Raw genomic sequence first — 16130 nt, forward strand, 5'->3', positions numbered from 1 at the left:
AGTGCCAATGCCAGTGCAAGGGTGATCAGAGCTGCCCAGCATGAGAGTCCCTAGAAGGAAGTGGGTTTCCATAGCCCAGAGCCGACCAACTGACCACCAGCCTCATTTTTGAGGCAGCCAAGGTCCCCAAAGCCCATGATGATGTGCCACATGGGTCTGTGGGCCCAGCCATGCTTCATGAGTCACCCTCTTCCCCTGTGGCCACACCTGAGACACAGCACTGCTCTGAGGGTCTCTGCATATTGGGGCCTGACCTGTAAGCAAGCCAGGTGCTACTCTTTCCCTATCAGTGGGAGAACCAGGCCTACAGTGCAATTCAGATCCGGTGAGGTCAGCCCCCCACCCCCACCTCTGATAAGTGTCAACTGACGCAGCAGGACACCTCCTCACCACTGGCTTGGTTTCTGGGGCCCATGCAGCTAGTGTGTGACAGCAGGAGAGCCTCTGCTTATCTCAAAATTGAAAACACACTGTCAGCAACTGATATGTTGGTTATGGAGATTACAGCAGCCCCCCTTCCAGTCTGCATTTCAGAAACAGTACAAGTAAAGGCTTGCTTACTGCAGTGAGCCTAATGGAGAGAAAGTGATTCATAAACCAGTGATTCTTCAATTTAGAAAAAACTGCCTGGTTGTTCTAAAGAGCTTCACCCTCAAGATTTCCTTTATATTTCATATTCCTGGGTTTTCATTGAAAATATAATTGTAACCCTATGTAATATATGTCTTATTATCAGCATATATATACATATATATACATATATGTACATATATATGTACATATATGTATATATATATACATATACATATATATATATATATATATATATATATATATATATATGCTTTTAAATGAGTGGGATATAGATAATAAAGAACAAGTTCAAAGTTCATCTGCAACACACTTCCCATACTGGCTCTGCTACTGGCCAGGCCTAGCTGCTGCTGTTATCGGTCATCCTGTCAGATTTGCTGTTCCTTTCAGACCAGCTCCCCAAAGCCTTAATTAGAAAGGTCATGCTATCCATGTGGATTTGACCAAGTGGTTCACTGTCACATGGGCTCTGGCTGCAGTTGAGTCCAGTGTGGAAAACAAGGCAGAGCCTCACACTCCCCTCTCCTGGGCAGACCCTACAGCCTCCTCCCATAGCTACCCCTGTCCTCTCACTGTGGGACTCCTGGACAAGCCCAAACCACCCGAGGCCTCGGCCTCATGAGACTGGAGAGACCACAAGTCAGCACAACAGAGCCTGGCAGAACTGACACAGGGGTCGGGAAACCAGAGTCCTTGGACTGGCTGCACTACTGATGCCATGTAACAACTGGTGAGCCTCTCAACATCCCTGAGCCTCAGCAGCATAATCAAAAAAGAGGAGTTTAATGAAAAGATCTTCAGAGTCTCTTTCTGGTTCTAATATTCTATTACTGTGTGGAACTGAAGCTATTTCATCCATATGCAGAAAGTTAACTTTCTTCTGACCTATAAAGTAAAGAATTTCTTATAGTCATGGGAATGAAAACTCATTGGAAACAGTTTTCCCAATTACTTTTAGTTTAAAAATATCCCTTTAGTCTACAAATATCACCAGATGCTTTCTAGAAGGAAGGTACTCTTCAGGGTCTGTTGATCAGGGCTCTGAGACTTTTTGGAAATGTCAGGACTCAGCACACAACAACCACCATTTTCCCCCAAATATACTGATTCCTACCGTGTGCTATGCATGCTGATCTAGTCTATTCTATTTCATTCTGTGCATTCTATTTGATATAAAAAAATGTTCATCCAGGGGGCGCCTGGGTGGCACAGTCGGTTAAGCGTCTGACTTCAGCCAGGTCACGATCTCGCAGTCCGTGAGTTCGAGCCCCGCGTCAGGCTCTGGGCTGATGGCTCAGAGCCTGGAGCCTGCTTCCGATTCTGTGTCTCCCTCTCTCTCTGCCCCTCCCCCGTTCATGCTCTGTCTCTCTCTGTCCCAAAAATAAATAAACGTTGAAAAAAAAATGTTCATCCAAATCCACTAAATTGGTTTGGTGATTCATGAGTGGGTCACTTTTGAACATGTGGTTTGAAAGATACTGCTGTAGCCAGTGATCACAAGGGTACGCTGACACCAAGGATAGTATTAAATGGACATATGGCACCAGTTAGAGGGGCTGTCACAAAGTGGGATTCAGTTACCTGAGTAGGAAGAAAAAGACTGAGGGGCTCACAACTCAGAGAAGGGAAGGAACACAGCTAACCTCCTTTGATTAAATCTTAAACCCTATCTTCTTGCCTAATACCAGACTCCTCAATATGCTGAGCAGTGCCTAACTGATCTCAAGGCCCTTCCAGAGCTGTCTTGCTATCTCCCACCTGCTCCTGGGCTCCTCACCCTTGGACCACATCCCTCAGATTAGAAGGTCCTTCTACCTGTCAGGCAGAACTCCTCCAGGAAGCTTCCCTGTCCCCAGACCTATCATACTCTATTGCAGTTGTCTGTTTCCCAGTCTGCATCTTGGTACTAGACTCGGTGTTCCTTCAGGCTGGGGTGGAATCTTCCTTTGCTATAGACCCTCAGGACCCAGCACTCTGGCTGGGCCACACAAATCTTCCTTGTAATACACCGAAGAGAGAGGGGTGAATACACCGAAGAGAGAGGGGTGAGTGAGTGACTTCTAGCCAGGTGGCCAGGGAAAGCTTCATGGCTTCAGGAGGGCCACAATCTTCCACTTCCTTCCTCAGCACATCATTGCTGCTAGTCACTGACTGTGCCTCTATGCCTCCAGATAGATGACTTTCCCCCGGAGTCAACCCGTAGGGATAACTGATCCATATCATCTGGTGCCAAGTGTTCATGAGGCCTCAGAAATAGAAAACAGTCATGGATGGACATGATAGGTGATATTTGATGGTTGTTTCAACCACAAAAAGGGATTTTTTTTAAATGAAAAGGGGTTAACTGAAATATTATACATCATTCTTAAAATTCTCCCAAGATTTTCTTTCCACTCTGTGATCTGTGGGCAACAAAAGATGACTCCTCAAGTTGTATCCAGTCCCTTCTTCAGAAATACTAGACCCAGGTCTTTGGATGGGAAGACCTCCAATGACACTCCCCAGATGATCGTAACCTTTATGACTTCCATATGCTAGGGTCTTTCTCATGTCTTGGGGTCTTCTCTGTGTCCTAAGGTTTCCCCCATGGCCTGGCTGCCTCTACTGTTTCCAACCTGGGAGAGTAGGAAGGAATCCATCCATCTTGGGGTACCCTGTGATTTCACAGTATACATCCTTCTCAGGTCTTCTTGGAGGGGGGACACTCTTCATGCAGGGCCATCCCTGGTAGATCTGTCCCATGGCAGAACAGATCCCTGGTCAGCCCAAATGGCCCAAGGTGCTTGGAAGAGTTCCTAGTGCTGTCCAGAGCTCTGAATGAATCCTTAGATCAGAACTCCCTCATCTCAGGCCTGTCCTCTGTCTACCCTTTGACGCAAGTGTTAGGGAGCACTCCAGTCTTTAGCACTGTGGGCTCCAGGGCTGTGGCATAAGGGCACACTGCTAGACTGGGCACCACTGGAGTAAGTGGGAAGCTCTCCAGGAGGATGGAGCTGCTGTTATCTGGCAGCCCAGCCACAGGACAGCCCCTGTAGGAAGCCATAATACCAGGAAGATGGTCAGGAAGAGGCTCTGAGAGAGAGGCTGGAGGATGCACACTGTGACAAAAGCCCTGGGCCCAGAGAGGAACTCTGGCTCAGGATCCAGTCTATAGAAAGAGTCCCCACCCTGGCAGCACTTGAGTCTCTCTGGAGGCCTCAACTCAACAGTAGGCCAAGCAGGGCTGATGTGCAAGGCCTGCCTGCAGCAGGGCTGAGAAGCCCAATCCCAGAGGGTAGAACTAGCAAAGGGCCAGCTGCCCAGGGATCTCTGCACAGCAGTCAGCACACACGAGCCAGGTTCGGGGCCTCTTTGTACCCTACATGTGGGGACACCTGGGAATAAATCTCCCATGTGTCTAGGAGAGAATCACCCTGCCCCTATCTCAGGCACCAGGAGCCCCATAAGCCATGGTGTTCTCTCTTGTGCACATGCTTGGAAGGGCCTGGATCGAATTCCAGAACAACTCAGCACTGTGAAAACATGTAGGTGCTATGGTCTCTGTGGACAGCAGGGCTGGGAGCTCCATCTTTTTCAAAGGAAAATTCACTAACAGAAACAACCTGGAGAATACTGCAAATTACTCTTAAAAAATCCTTTCACCATAATTAGACATATGCACATCTGTGATGGGGTTACCCCAGAAACAGACCTGAGGCCAAGTGTTGTGTTTTCAAAGTTGGTGACATCTGCTCAGTTGTGGCCCTGGCGGGGGAGGGGGGGCAGCACGAGGGTGCCAGGCCCTAGCCCCAGCACACTTGACCAGCTTGGAGCACACCAGACAGGTTCAGGTGAACAGCCACTGTCTTGGCTCTTCCACTAGAAACCACAACTGTGGATTTTTGCTCTTTACTATAAAATAGGAGAAATTCAACTGGGAATACAGAAGGGATTTTTTTTCAGACCAGTGTTTTTTTTTTTTTTTGCTTTGTTTGAGAGGTGAGAAATGAAAATCACACATGACATGTGGAAGAACAATATATAGTATTTCTCTATCAGGGTTTGATGCTGACGATTGCTGCTGTACCTATGAACATATGCTCACTTAAGCCCACAAAGTCCATTTCACTTCCTACTTGGGAGCACAGCATGAAAAGCACCCCCATGCTGTGAGTCGTCTGTGCCCAGCCCTGAGCCTAGCTGGATACAGGCTGGTGTAGGCCAGTGCATTTCTGCTGCCAGAGCTAAGTGGACATATCTGCTGCATTTCTTCTGGGAGTGGGGCTTCCTTCAAAGGTACCTTTCATCAAGAGGGTCCCTCTGGGTGTCTCCTGGACTCACTCTTGTTTGCTGATGGAGAAGAATTGTTAGTAGAGAGTAAACCTTGAGTGAAGATAAAATACCTGATAAATGTCTAACAGGCTGGGAATGTGGAGAGTAGGTTGAGCGCTGGTTTTCCTTAGCAACATGCTTAGGAGGTCAAGACGGCAAACAGTATCTTTCTCAGTGTAGATTCCTACTAGTTTGGCTCTACTGTCATGAGTCAGACTGAAGTTAGCCCTTTGTTTTGCAAACCAGACAGAGAGAATTTTTTGTCAAAGAACCAGAAATGTTTACAGAACTATTATTGTCCTTCCCTTTCCAAGTCCATCCCCTGTTTAAGGCCTGGAGGATAGAGTCTTCCAGGGAGAGTGTTCAAGTAAGAGGGTGGGCTTGTACACCTACTTCTGCCTCCTGATGAGACCCAGCTACCTCCCCTAACCAGGCTGCAAGGTGGAAGGGAGCAGGCCAAGACCTAAGGGATTTGCAAACAGACATGGACGCAAAACACAGAATAACCATTTCTCTTCGTGCCTGGGAACTCTGTTGATCTCAAGGGGACTTGAGCTTTGTTGGCTGAGAGCACAGCAGCAGTGGCTATTACTGAGACCTCTTCCACACTTCTGAGTGTGAGAATAACACTCCTCCGGACCTGATGAGACAGGCGGTAAGGAGGCCTGAGCACTGATCTGGTGGCCCCGAGGAGTCTGGTGTGCACATATCTGAGAGGTATCCGGGCTCCTGCCAAACATGGCAGGTGAGCTGGTGGGCATGCCTTTGGGGCACCCTGGGCATGTGGACTGGACAGTCAACACTGGTTTTGGTACTGTCCCCAAAGGACAGGAAAGGCTGTCCTTGCCTTGAATATACCTTCTAGTGTTGTGGGGCTCACCAAAACCCTGGCAAGCACACTCTAGTCAAAAGACTAGTTTTATATAGAAAGGTTTTAAAAGAACTACACAATGTGGTGAAGCCAAGAGGGAATGAGAATAAATCATTCATACAGCAAGGCCAATGAAGAGAATAGTTCCCAGCTGAAGGTGTGGGTCTGAACTGTCTAATACAGCAATGGGCAGTGCAGTGGCCCATAAGCACTGGAGATGTCTCACTGGATTTCAAAAACTGAATGTGAAAAATGGCAAATAACCTCATCAAAAATCTTTTAGTATAAATTACATGTTGAAATGATAATATTTTTGGATATTGGCTTTAATAGATCATACCATTAAAATGAATTTTGCCTTTCAATTTTATTGGCCACTAGAAGATTTTAAATTAGATATGTGGCTTGATTTATAGTTTCGTCAGGCAGCACTGATTTGAAATCTGGATTCTAATCTTGGTTAATCCAGTGTCTAGCTGGGTAGCAACAGCAAGCTCATTGGACTTGGATTTCTTTTGTGAAATAAGCTCAATACTCTTCACAGTTAAAAGAATAGCTGAGGGACACCTGGGTGGCTCAGTTGATTGGGCGTCTGACTTTGGCCCATGGGTACAAGTCCTGCATCAGACTCTGTGCTGACAGCTCAGAGCCGGGAGACTGATTTTCATTCTGTCTCCCTCTCTCTCTGCTTCTCCCTCCTGCCCTCCCCCCCGCCCCGCCAAAATAAATAAACATTAAAAAATTTTTTTTAAATAGCTGAAAATGCTGTCTACACCAACTATGAGACCAGCATCCCCCTCTTGTTTCTCCATAGAAAACAAGTCTGTCCCATGTGGTTGAACAGGCTGTGGATTGCATAGGGATCATATGTTGAAGGGAGGGGGTGCTGTTCACAGTGCACATAAGTAGATTTGTATATTTAATATAATAATAACCTGGTACTTGGCAATAAATATCTTGTTCTAACAAAATGAATATATTACAGTGATTTTCCAACAGATAGAGCAAAGGCATCTTGAGGAAGTGATATCTTTTCTATAGTTGGGCCTGCGTCAGTCCTACCAGAACCTGAGGCCAGCCTGAATTCCACTCCAAGGACAGCTGCTCTGCTGGTATGACCTCCATCTCTGTCATAGGCCTGATGCATCCGAGGGCAGGAACCTGGTGCCCTAATTCAAGCCTTCATTTTACAAAATGTCATTGGTGTCTGGTGCCAAAGAGCTACAATAACCAGCTGGGCCATGGCCAGGGCTTGCCCATGATGGGCCACTTACCTTCTCATTTTTTTTCTCATCTGGTCTGCATCCTGTGTTGGTGGGGCTGGATGTCGACAGGCCACTGACAGGCCCCCCTCCAGCCTCCCCGTTGAGGTTGGCGGCATTGACATTGGGAGGTGTGACGGCTGACGCTGCAGACGTAAGCGGGATGGCCGGCCGGGGGCACTGGGCCCCGATGACCGTCTGCACCTGGGGCTGGTGGATGTGCTGTGGGGACACCACGGAGTGGGGCCTGAGGCTGGCGGTGGGCAGGCGGGACGGGGAGTTCTGGGTGCGCAGGGGCGACACGGTGGCCGTTGGTCGGTCCTGAGCCTGGGCTGAGGAGTGGGCAGCTGGAGCACGGGATTGGAAAGAGAGTGGGGTTGGAAGGTTAGTTTGCAACTGCAATGCAATCGCAGCAGACTCTTTCCTTGGGCTCGTCTTCCCAGGGCTCACCACCTCTCTCTGTGGTCTCTCCAGACCTGGCCACACTCCACGGGTAGAGAGACTAAGGCTGAGCAATGGGGAAAACACATCCCATCTTCCCAAAGCCCTGCCATGGCACAAAACAGCCTGCCTGCAGGAGGAGTGAGAACATCTTTTCCAAGGTTGCCACAAGCATGGGCAGTCTCCTATAAGGCCATCTACATGGTTTTCTCTGCTGCGATGAACTAAGACACTCAGAAGATTTTTTTAAAATGCCCTTGTTAAAATGTTCGTGAAAGTAAAGCATGACAGAATCCTGAAGAAGCCCCAAGATGCCCCAGAACTCTTAGACACCACTGCATGTAAGGTGATCATTGCCAAGAGCACAATTCTGATTCATCTCCACCCCAGAACTATAACCCAGTCTTTTGTGCACACTTGGTACTTGACTTGGCTGAACTACAGCCAAGTGTGTGAGGCAGCTTTAGCTGGTGACAGGCACATCAGAAAGGCAGCTGCAGCCTTGGGGAGAACCATCACTTTGCCCCCTTCAATCTGCCTGAGCTTGTTGCCTTGCCTACACATGGAAGCAACAGTTTATAGATTCACACATGAGGAACCACACAATGACAAATCTGCCCCCTACTGCCAGCAAAAATGCCTCCTAAGGATGTTAGGGGTCTAAAGGCATAACATTTGTAAAACTTTGCCATTTGAAAACATAAAGTCCCTTCTAAACACAACACCAAATTAAAATTAATCCTGCTGTAGCCTGTGCTAGTGATTTTGAAGAACTGTCTCCTTACTAATTACAGAAGAAACCTACAGGAGGACAGAATGAGCCACACCAGAGGAACGGTGACTTGTGGGCTGGGCTGGTGATCCAAAGGGAGACACAGGTTGTGGCAGCCAACACCACTTCTCACCATGGGTCCCATGCAACATCATGCAAGTCAGATTCAGTCATTTTTGCACTGTCGCCCAGAGAACAATTACACATCACACTGTCCTTATTTTCTACCATCAGAATTCGTGGCATTCATGGTTTTAGCAACATGAAAAAACACATGCGATAAAACAATATTCTCAGTGCCCAAATATGCCTTGAATAGATAATCTACTCATAAATCCTAACAGCGCTTCCCTGGCATATGAAGTAACTCAGCTCGACAAATGACAGCCCTCCACATGCAAGCCAGGCCTCTTCCTTCTGACAGCACTGCGTGGGAAAAGTGGGTGAGATCTGATTATGTGATCTCGGGTTCTTCACCGGGAGATCCCAGAGGACTCTCACCGTGTCCTCTGTTTCTAGGAGGTAAAATATATAAAGACTGATTTATGGTTTTAAAAGTATTCAGGGTTTGGGGTGGGTTTAAATCCTCATTCAACATGGCCCCACATTTCAAAAGACCAACTTAGGTAACTATGCAGATCGATGAAGCCACTGGGGTCACTTAATCAGCCCGAGGTAACCTGTGACTTGGACAATGCTCCTGGGGCCATTTGTCTGCCTCTCCCCAGCTGTCTGAACTCTCCTTCACCCCAGCCCCCTGGCCTTGGAATGAGAAGTGGTGGCTTGGCGAGGAAAGAACAATCACTTGGGCCCGAAAGACTGCAGGGGCTGCTCTAGATTCTTCTACCAAGTCCCACACAACTCCCCTCCACCTCTGGCTTGCTTCCACATGCCTGCCACATTGCCCTGCCAAACCCAATGTAAGAGGACAGGGTGTTCCAGAAAGTTCTAAGCCTGTCTGCCAGGCAATCTCTTTGACACCCTTCCCAGTTCTCTCCCTTGTTCCTCTTCTCAGCCACTCCAGCCTCCTGGCTGCTCCCCCCAACACAGGCTCTCTGTCACCTCAGAGACTGCTGTATATACCACTCTCTTCTCCCCCAGAGAGCCACATGGCCCCTTGGTTGCTTCGGGCTGCTTCTGATCACCTCAGACACCGCCTTCCAATGGAAACCTGTCCTTGCCAACCCACCAAAAAGTGCAGGCTGCCACTCTGTGATCCCAGACCCACTTCCCCTGCTTTAATTTCCCTTTCCTCCCATGGAACTATCTGCTCTTAACAGTTTGTATGATGCACTCTTCATTATGTGTTCACTGCCCATTGCCTGTCTCCCCCCACTACAAGGTAAGCTTCACAAAGGTGGGACATTTGCTGTGTAGTTCACTGATATTTTCCAAACAGCTGGATTGGTGCCCAGAATGCAGTAGATGCTTGATAAATTTCTTAAATGAATGAACAAGTTTTTGAGAAAAGAGAACCTCAGCTAAAACATCTCTACAGATTTCACAGAATTGAACCACTGGAGAAGAAAAAAAAAAAAACTCCATGAGAAAGAGGAGCATGACTCATCACACTGGCTCATAGAAGAAAGTAGGGTTTCATTCATGATCAGTGGGATTTAACCTCAATTTTACCCACCCTGTGTCACCCAACCTCAGACTGACCTAGACTGCTATCTCTCTAGTCATCCTACTAGTTAGCAATGTCAAAGCAACCTGTACAACAGAGGCAAGCAGCTTGAGAAAATGCTATTATTGCACAATCTCTGTTAGTCTTTGCCTCTCCTCTTTAAAGCTTTGGCAGGCTCCAGCAATTCTGGAGTGCCTAAATCCCATTGGGCCTCACTCAGTTCACTGCTATGTCATCCTGTAGGTGATTTAAAAAGAGTAGTTGAGGGGCGCCTGGGTGGCTCAGTCGGTTGAGCGTCCGACTTCAGCCAGGTCACGATTTCGCGGTCTGGGAGTTCGAGCCCCGCGTCAGGCTCTGGGCTGATGGCTCAGAGCCTGGAGCCTGCTTCCGATTCTGTGTCTCCCTCTCTCTCTGCCCCTCCCCCGTTCATACTCTGTCTCTCTCTGTCTCAAAAATAAATAAATGTTAAAAAAAAATTAAAAAAAAAATTAAAAGAGTAGTTGAATGAATAAATGACCTATCTTACCATCAACATTGTCCATTTCTTATTCTCAAGTTTATCATTTCCAACTTCATGGATGAAACAGAACACTGGCAACTCTCCAAACTTCAGGCCAGCCTCTCTCTCAACTCATCCACATCTATACCCACCTCGCCTTCTAATCTCAAGGATATATGGTCCCAACAGGTCTACCCATTCATGCTCATCTCAGTCCTTTCTCCTGGCTCATCCCCTTCTTGCTTGTATTAAATTTATTAACTTTCCTCCTGTAATTTAATAATCAAGTTACAGCTCTAATTTCAAAAATAGTCCTTCTACTAGCCAGTACCTCCTTTTCCTGTTTTTCTTTATACCTAGTGTCCTTGAATAGTGTCTGCTTTGGTTCTTACTTTTCACTCATTTCTTTGCATGATCTGTATTTGCTCTCATGGAAGTTTTCATCTCTGCTTTGTGTTCTGGATAAATTCCCATGTATGCCTTCCAGTGTCACTAATTCCATCTTTGTGTCTACACTTGTTCTTTCTTACTTTTACTCATTTCTTTGTGTGATTTGTATTTGCTGTCATGGAAGTTTTCGTCTCTGCTCTGTGTTCTAGTGTCACTACTATCCATCTTTGACTGTGTCCAGTCTAGAAATTATGTCACCTATAAGGATTTTGTATTTTAAATATATATTTTTTCCCTTTCCAAAATTTCAAGTTTTTTTTTCATATTCATCAGTTTCAGATTCATAGCTATCCATCTAATTTTTCCCCTTCATACACCCTGTTTTTTCTTTGTTTTTTTTGGGGGGGGGATGGTTAGATGTTATTCTTTATTTTTCCTTTTAGAGGATCTTAAATATACTGATATCAAAGACTTTTTCAGATTTCTTTCTCATTTCTCTCCCATTTCTTCAGTTTATTGGCTATCTTTTATGTTTTTTTTTTTGGGGGGGGATGGTTAGATGTTATTCTTTATTTTTCCTTTTAGAGGATCTTAAATATACTGATATCAAAGACTTTTTCAGATTTCTTTCTCATTTCTCTCCCATTTCTTCAGTTTATTGGCTATCTTTTATGCATTAGTGTTCCCCCTGTGCTTTGAGACTTCAGTATGCACACTCGTCTTGTGTATGACAGTCTTATTGCTATTTTTTCCTCAGTCTGAAGCTTCTGAATGGTACTCTGGGACCTCCCCCTCAGAACCAGCTGTAACAGGATGGTTTGAACTCTGGTCCTGTAGGAATGGTGCAGATCTTGTCTTCAGGCCAGAGCCAAACTCAGCTCCATGCCCAAGTAGCACTCTCTATTCTCTCCCATACTCCAGAGAGTAGCTCAGTAGTAACCATTCTCGAAGAAGAGACTGTAGCTGTTCAAACCATTGCACCTAGCTCTGATCCCCTGATACTCACTCACCAGGGACTTCCTGTCTATTTTCTCCTGCAGGAGTTGAAAGTTAGCCAACCCTGCCTGCTTTTCACTCCAGTTAGCCAATGCTTCAATCCCACTTAATATTGTGTGTTCCATTTTGTTTAGATACATAAAGTTCATTTGTAAAAAATTAAAAAAACCCATTTCTGTGTTTAAAACAGAGAGAATAGGGGATTTCCACATGAACTCACTCTCCTATACTATCCAGGAGTCCTTCATTCACTTCTCAGTCTACTAAAATATGGTTTCTTACCTTCATTCCATCAAATATTATCTGAACAAGATCAATTATGACTCCACCTGGCAGCAAATTTAATGGACACTTTTCTGTTTTCAGAAAAAAGTATCCAATGATCTAGTGGCTTACTTTTATACCAGTATCACACTAAGTTGGTTACTATCGTTTTATAATATGTCTTGAAATCAGTGTGGCCTTCCAACTTTGTTGTTCTTTTCAAGGCTGTTTTGGCTATTCTAGGTCCTTTGTATGCCTGTGTGAATTTGAGAAACAGATTACCAATTTCTACAAAAAAGTTGAGTGAGATCATGATTAGTATTCCATTGAATCTATAGGTCAAATTTTTGAAGAATAATTACTTTGACAAATTAAGTCCTCTCACTCATAAATGAAGTATATTTCTCTGCTTATTTCAGTCTTATTCAATTTCTTTCAGCAATATTTGGTAGTTTTCAGCAGACAGGATGTCCTCTTCTTTTATCAGATGTATCCCTAACTAATTTATATTTTTCATGTTATTAAAATTGCTGTCATTTTTTAAAACATCAATTTGCAATTATTCACTGGTACTATGTAAAAATAAAATTGATTTTTGTATATTAATCTTGTTTCCTGGAACCTTGCTGAACTAATTTATTAGCTCTAAAGAAAGCTTTTTGTGTGAGTGTGGGTTCCCCAGGGTTTTCTATATACAAGATCATGTTATCAGCAAATAGACATAATTTTCTCCCTTCTTTCTGATCTACATGCTTTTTATAGTTTTGTCTTGACTAACTGCTCTGACGAGAACATACAGTACAATATTGAATAGAAATGACAAGAGTGGATATCCTTGTTTAATCTTGATCTCAGAGGGAAAGTTTTTAGTCTCTCACCATTAAGTCTGAGGTTAGCTAATCATGGATGCCCTTTATCAGGTCAAGAAGCTCAGTTCTATTTTCTCATTTTCTGACAGTTTTTAATCAGGAATGAGCATTAGATTTAAAAAAAAAAACCACATCTATTAAACTGACCATGTTATTTTTATTCTTTAGTTTGTTAATACAGTAAATTATATTGATCATTAAATGTTAATAAAAACTTGAATTCCTAGGAGAAACTCTACTTGGTCCTGATACATTATCTATTTGATTCCTTAAATTTTATTTAGTGTTTTTACATCTATATTTATGAGTGATATTGGTCTGTAGTTTTATTTTCTTTTAATGTCTTTGTCTGATTTGGGTATGAGGGTAAAGTTGGCCTTATAGAAAAAGTTAGGAAATTTTCTGGAAGTTTCCATAGAATGAATTGTATTTTTTCCCTTAACCATTAGACATAACTTAACAATGAAGCTACTAAGGCCTGGAGATTTCTTTGTGGAAAGTTTTTAACTAACTCAATTTCTTTAATAAATACAGGCCCATTAAGGTCATTTACTTTTTTAAGTTTGTTAATTTATGTTTTTTAAGAAATTTATCCATTTTGTCTAATTTGTTGAGTTTATTGGCATAATTTTTTATAAGCCCTTATTATTCCGTAAAATCTGAAGTGATGTGACCTCTATTATTCCTGGTATTGATAATCTGTGTATCCTCTCTTTATTCTTTATCCCTCTGGCTAGATGTTTACCAGTTTTATTACTGATCTTTTCAATGAACCAAATTTTGTTTCATTGACTTTCTCAACTGTTTTTCCATTTTCTATTTCATTTATTTCCACACTGATTATTTCTGGTTCTTTTACGGTTTCTTTGCTCTTTTTATTCTAGTTTCTTAAAGTAAAACTGAGGAGATTGATTTGAGATATTTTTTTTTTCCTAACATAGGTGTTTAGTGCTACAAATTTTCTCTTAAGTACTGCTTTAGTGGCATTCCACAAATTTTGATATGCTGTGTTTTCATTTTCATTCATTTCAAAATGTTTTCCAATATCACTTTTGATTTCTTCTTTCATCCATGGGTTACTTTTAAGTGTGCCATTTAGTTTCAAATATTTGGGGATATCTTTGTGTTATTAATGTCTAATTCATCTGTATTTTGGTCAGGGAATGTATTATGAAACCTGAATTCTTTTAAATTTAGAGATCTAAATATTATGGCCCAGAATGTGGTACATCTTGGTAAATATTCTGTGTGCACTTGAAAAGAATGTGTGTTTGGCTGTTGTTAGTGTAGTACTCCATAAATGTCAATTAAGTCAAGTTGGTTATAGCTTGCTATAGTGTTCTGTATTCTTACCAATATTGTCTACTTGTTCTGTCAATTATCAAGGGAAGTATTGAAATCTCTGACTATAATTGCAGACTTGTCTATTTCTCCTTGCATCTTTATCAGTAATTGCTTATACATTCTGAAGTTCTGTTATTTGGACATAAGCACTTAGTCCTCTTAATGAACTGATCCCTTTATCATTATGGAATTGCCTTTTATTTTAGTAATAATATTCTTTGTTATAAATTCTACCATGATATTAATATAACCATTTCAGACTTATTTTTAGTAGTATTAACATGGTACATAGATCTCATTATTCATAGATGCTATATGTGCAAATTCATCTACCAGCTAAAATTGATTTGTAACCCCAAATCAGTACCTGTGGTGCTTTTGTAGTCATTTGCAGACATGCATATACTAGCAAAAATTTTGAGTCACATTTTCCCTGCTGAAGTGCAACAGGATGAGGCTCTGCCCAGGGACAGAGATGGGAGGGAGCAGGGCAGTGCAGTGCAAGAAGCTCTGGCCCTGGGACTAACTGGACATGTTTGAATCCTGCTTATCACCTGTTAGTGGGGTGGCCTCAGGCAGTTCGCCTCTGAACCTGATTTTCTCTTTTGTAAAATAAATAGGATCTACCAGAATGACTTTAAAAATATTTAAGATTATAATCTTTGTGAGATATACACACATATATGCATTTCACTTAGGAGCAATGGTTCAGGATTCACTAATAGAGTGTCCATGGAAAATTTATAAAGTATAGCTACTGTGAATAATGAAAGTCAACTGTTTTTCTTGATCCTTTTACTTTTTATTGTTTTGCTTATTTGTGTTTATGTATTTAAGTATTAAAATATGTTTTCTGTTCACAGCATATGGTTAGGTTTTGTTTTTGTTTTGTTTTTTAAAGAATACTTGACAATCTCTGCATTCTATTTAAAGTTGTTTAGACCATTTACATTTATTTACATGATCAGGTTTAAACCTACACTTTACTACATGTTTGCCATTTTACCCATGCATCTTTATTTCTTTTCCTCTCTTTTTGTGTCTTCTTTTGAATTAATTGGAAGTTTTTGTGGTTCCATTTTACCTCCTTTGTCAGTTTATTTGCTGCAACTCTGTTTTGATATTTAGTGCTTGCTTACATCTTTAATTTATTATAGTCTTCCTACAAGTGATTCCATAACTCTTCACACATAGTATAAAAACATACTTATCATAGTATAATAGTATATAATAGTTTAGTATAATAGTATATTCCTCCATTCTGGTACCTTTAACATTATACATTTTACTTTTACATGTGTTTTAAATCCTTCACTGCATTGTTTTTATTTTTGTTTAAACAGTCCGTTATAGTTTAAAGGTATTTAAATAATGAGAAAAAACATATATTTATATATACAGTTTCCATTTCTTGTGTCCTTCACTCTCTTCCTACATTCACTCCCTTCACTGTATTTCCATCTGATACCATTTTCCTTCTTCCTCAAGAATTTTGCCTAACATTTGTCATAGTGTGGGTCTGTTGGTAATGAAATCTTTTAGCTTTACTATGTATGAATAATTATTTTGCTTTCATTTTGAAAGAAACTTCCCTGGGTATAGAATGCTAACTTGGCAGATATATTTCTTTCAGTACTTCTTTCAGTTACTCCACTATTTTCTCACTTAAGTGTTCCCAACAAGAAGTATACAGTCATCCTTATTCTTTCCTACTTTATGTAATGTAGCTTTTTTTTTCCCTTGTTGCTTTTTAAGATTTTATCACAGATTTTGAACAATATGATTATCATTTTCCTTGGTGTAGTTTTCCCCATGTTTCTTGTGCTCAAGGCCCACCAGCTGTCTTTGATCTGTGAATTTGCAGTTTAAATCAAATTTAGAATAATTTTA

General features: G+C 42.4%; 1 protein-coding gene across 5 annotated transcripts in view; it reads right to left on the reverse strand.

Moving 5' to 3' along the window:
- The window catches only part of SH3RF3 (SH3 domain containing ring finger 3), a 374857-nt gene that overhangs the window by 54914 nt on the left and 303813 nt on the right, over positions 1-16130 (reverse strand). For all 5 annotated transcript variants that reach the window (XM_047853860.1, XM_047853859.1, XM_047853863.1 and 2 more), the window contains one exon: positions 7051-7385. In XM_047853860.1, the coding sequence (XP_047709816.1) occupies positions 7051-7385 (335 nt within the window). The remainder of the gene's footprint in view (positions 1-7050; positions 7386-16130) is intronic.

The sequence above is a fragment of the Prionailurus viverrinus genome, chromosome A3 (genome assembly GCF_022837055.1).
Source record: "Prionailurus viverrinus isolate Anna chromosome A3, UM_Priviv_1.0, whole genome shotgun sequence".
Lineage (NCBI taxonomy): Eukaryota > Metazoa > Chordata > Mammalia > Carnivora > Felidae > Prionailurus > Prionailurus viverrinus.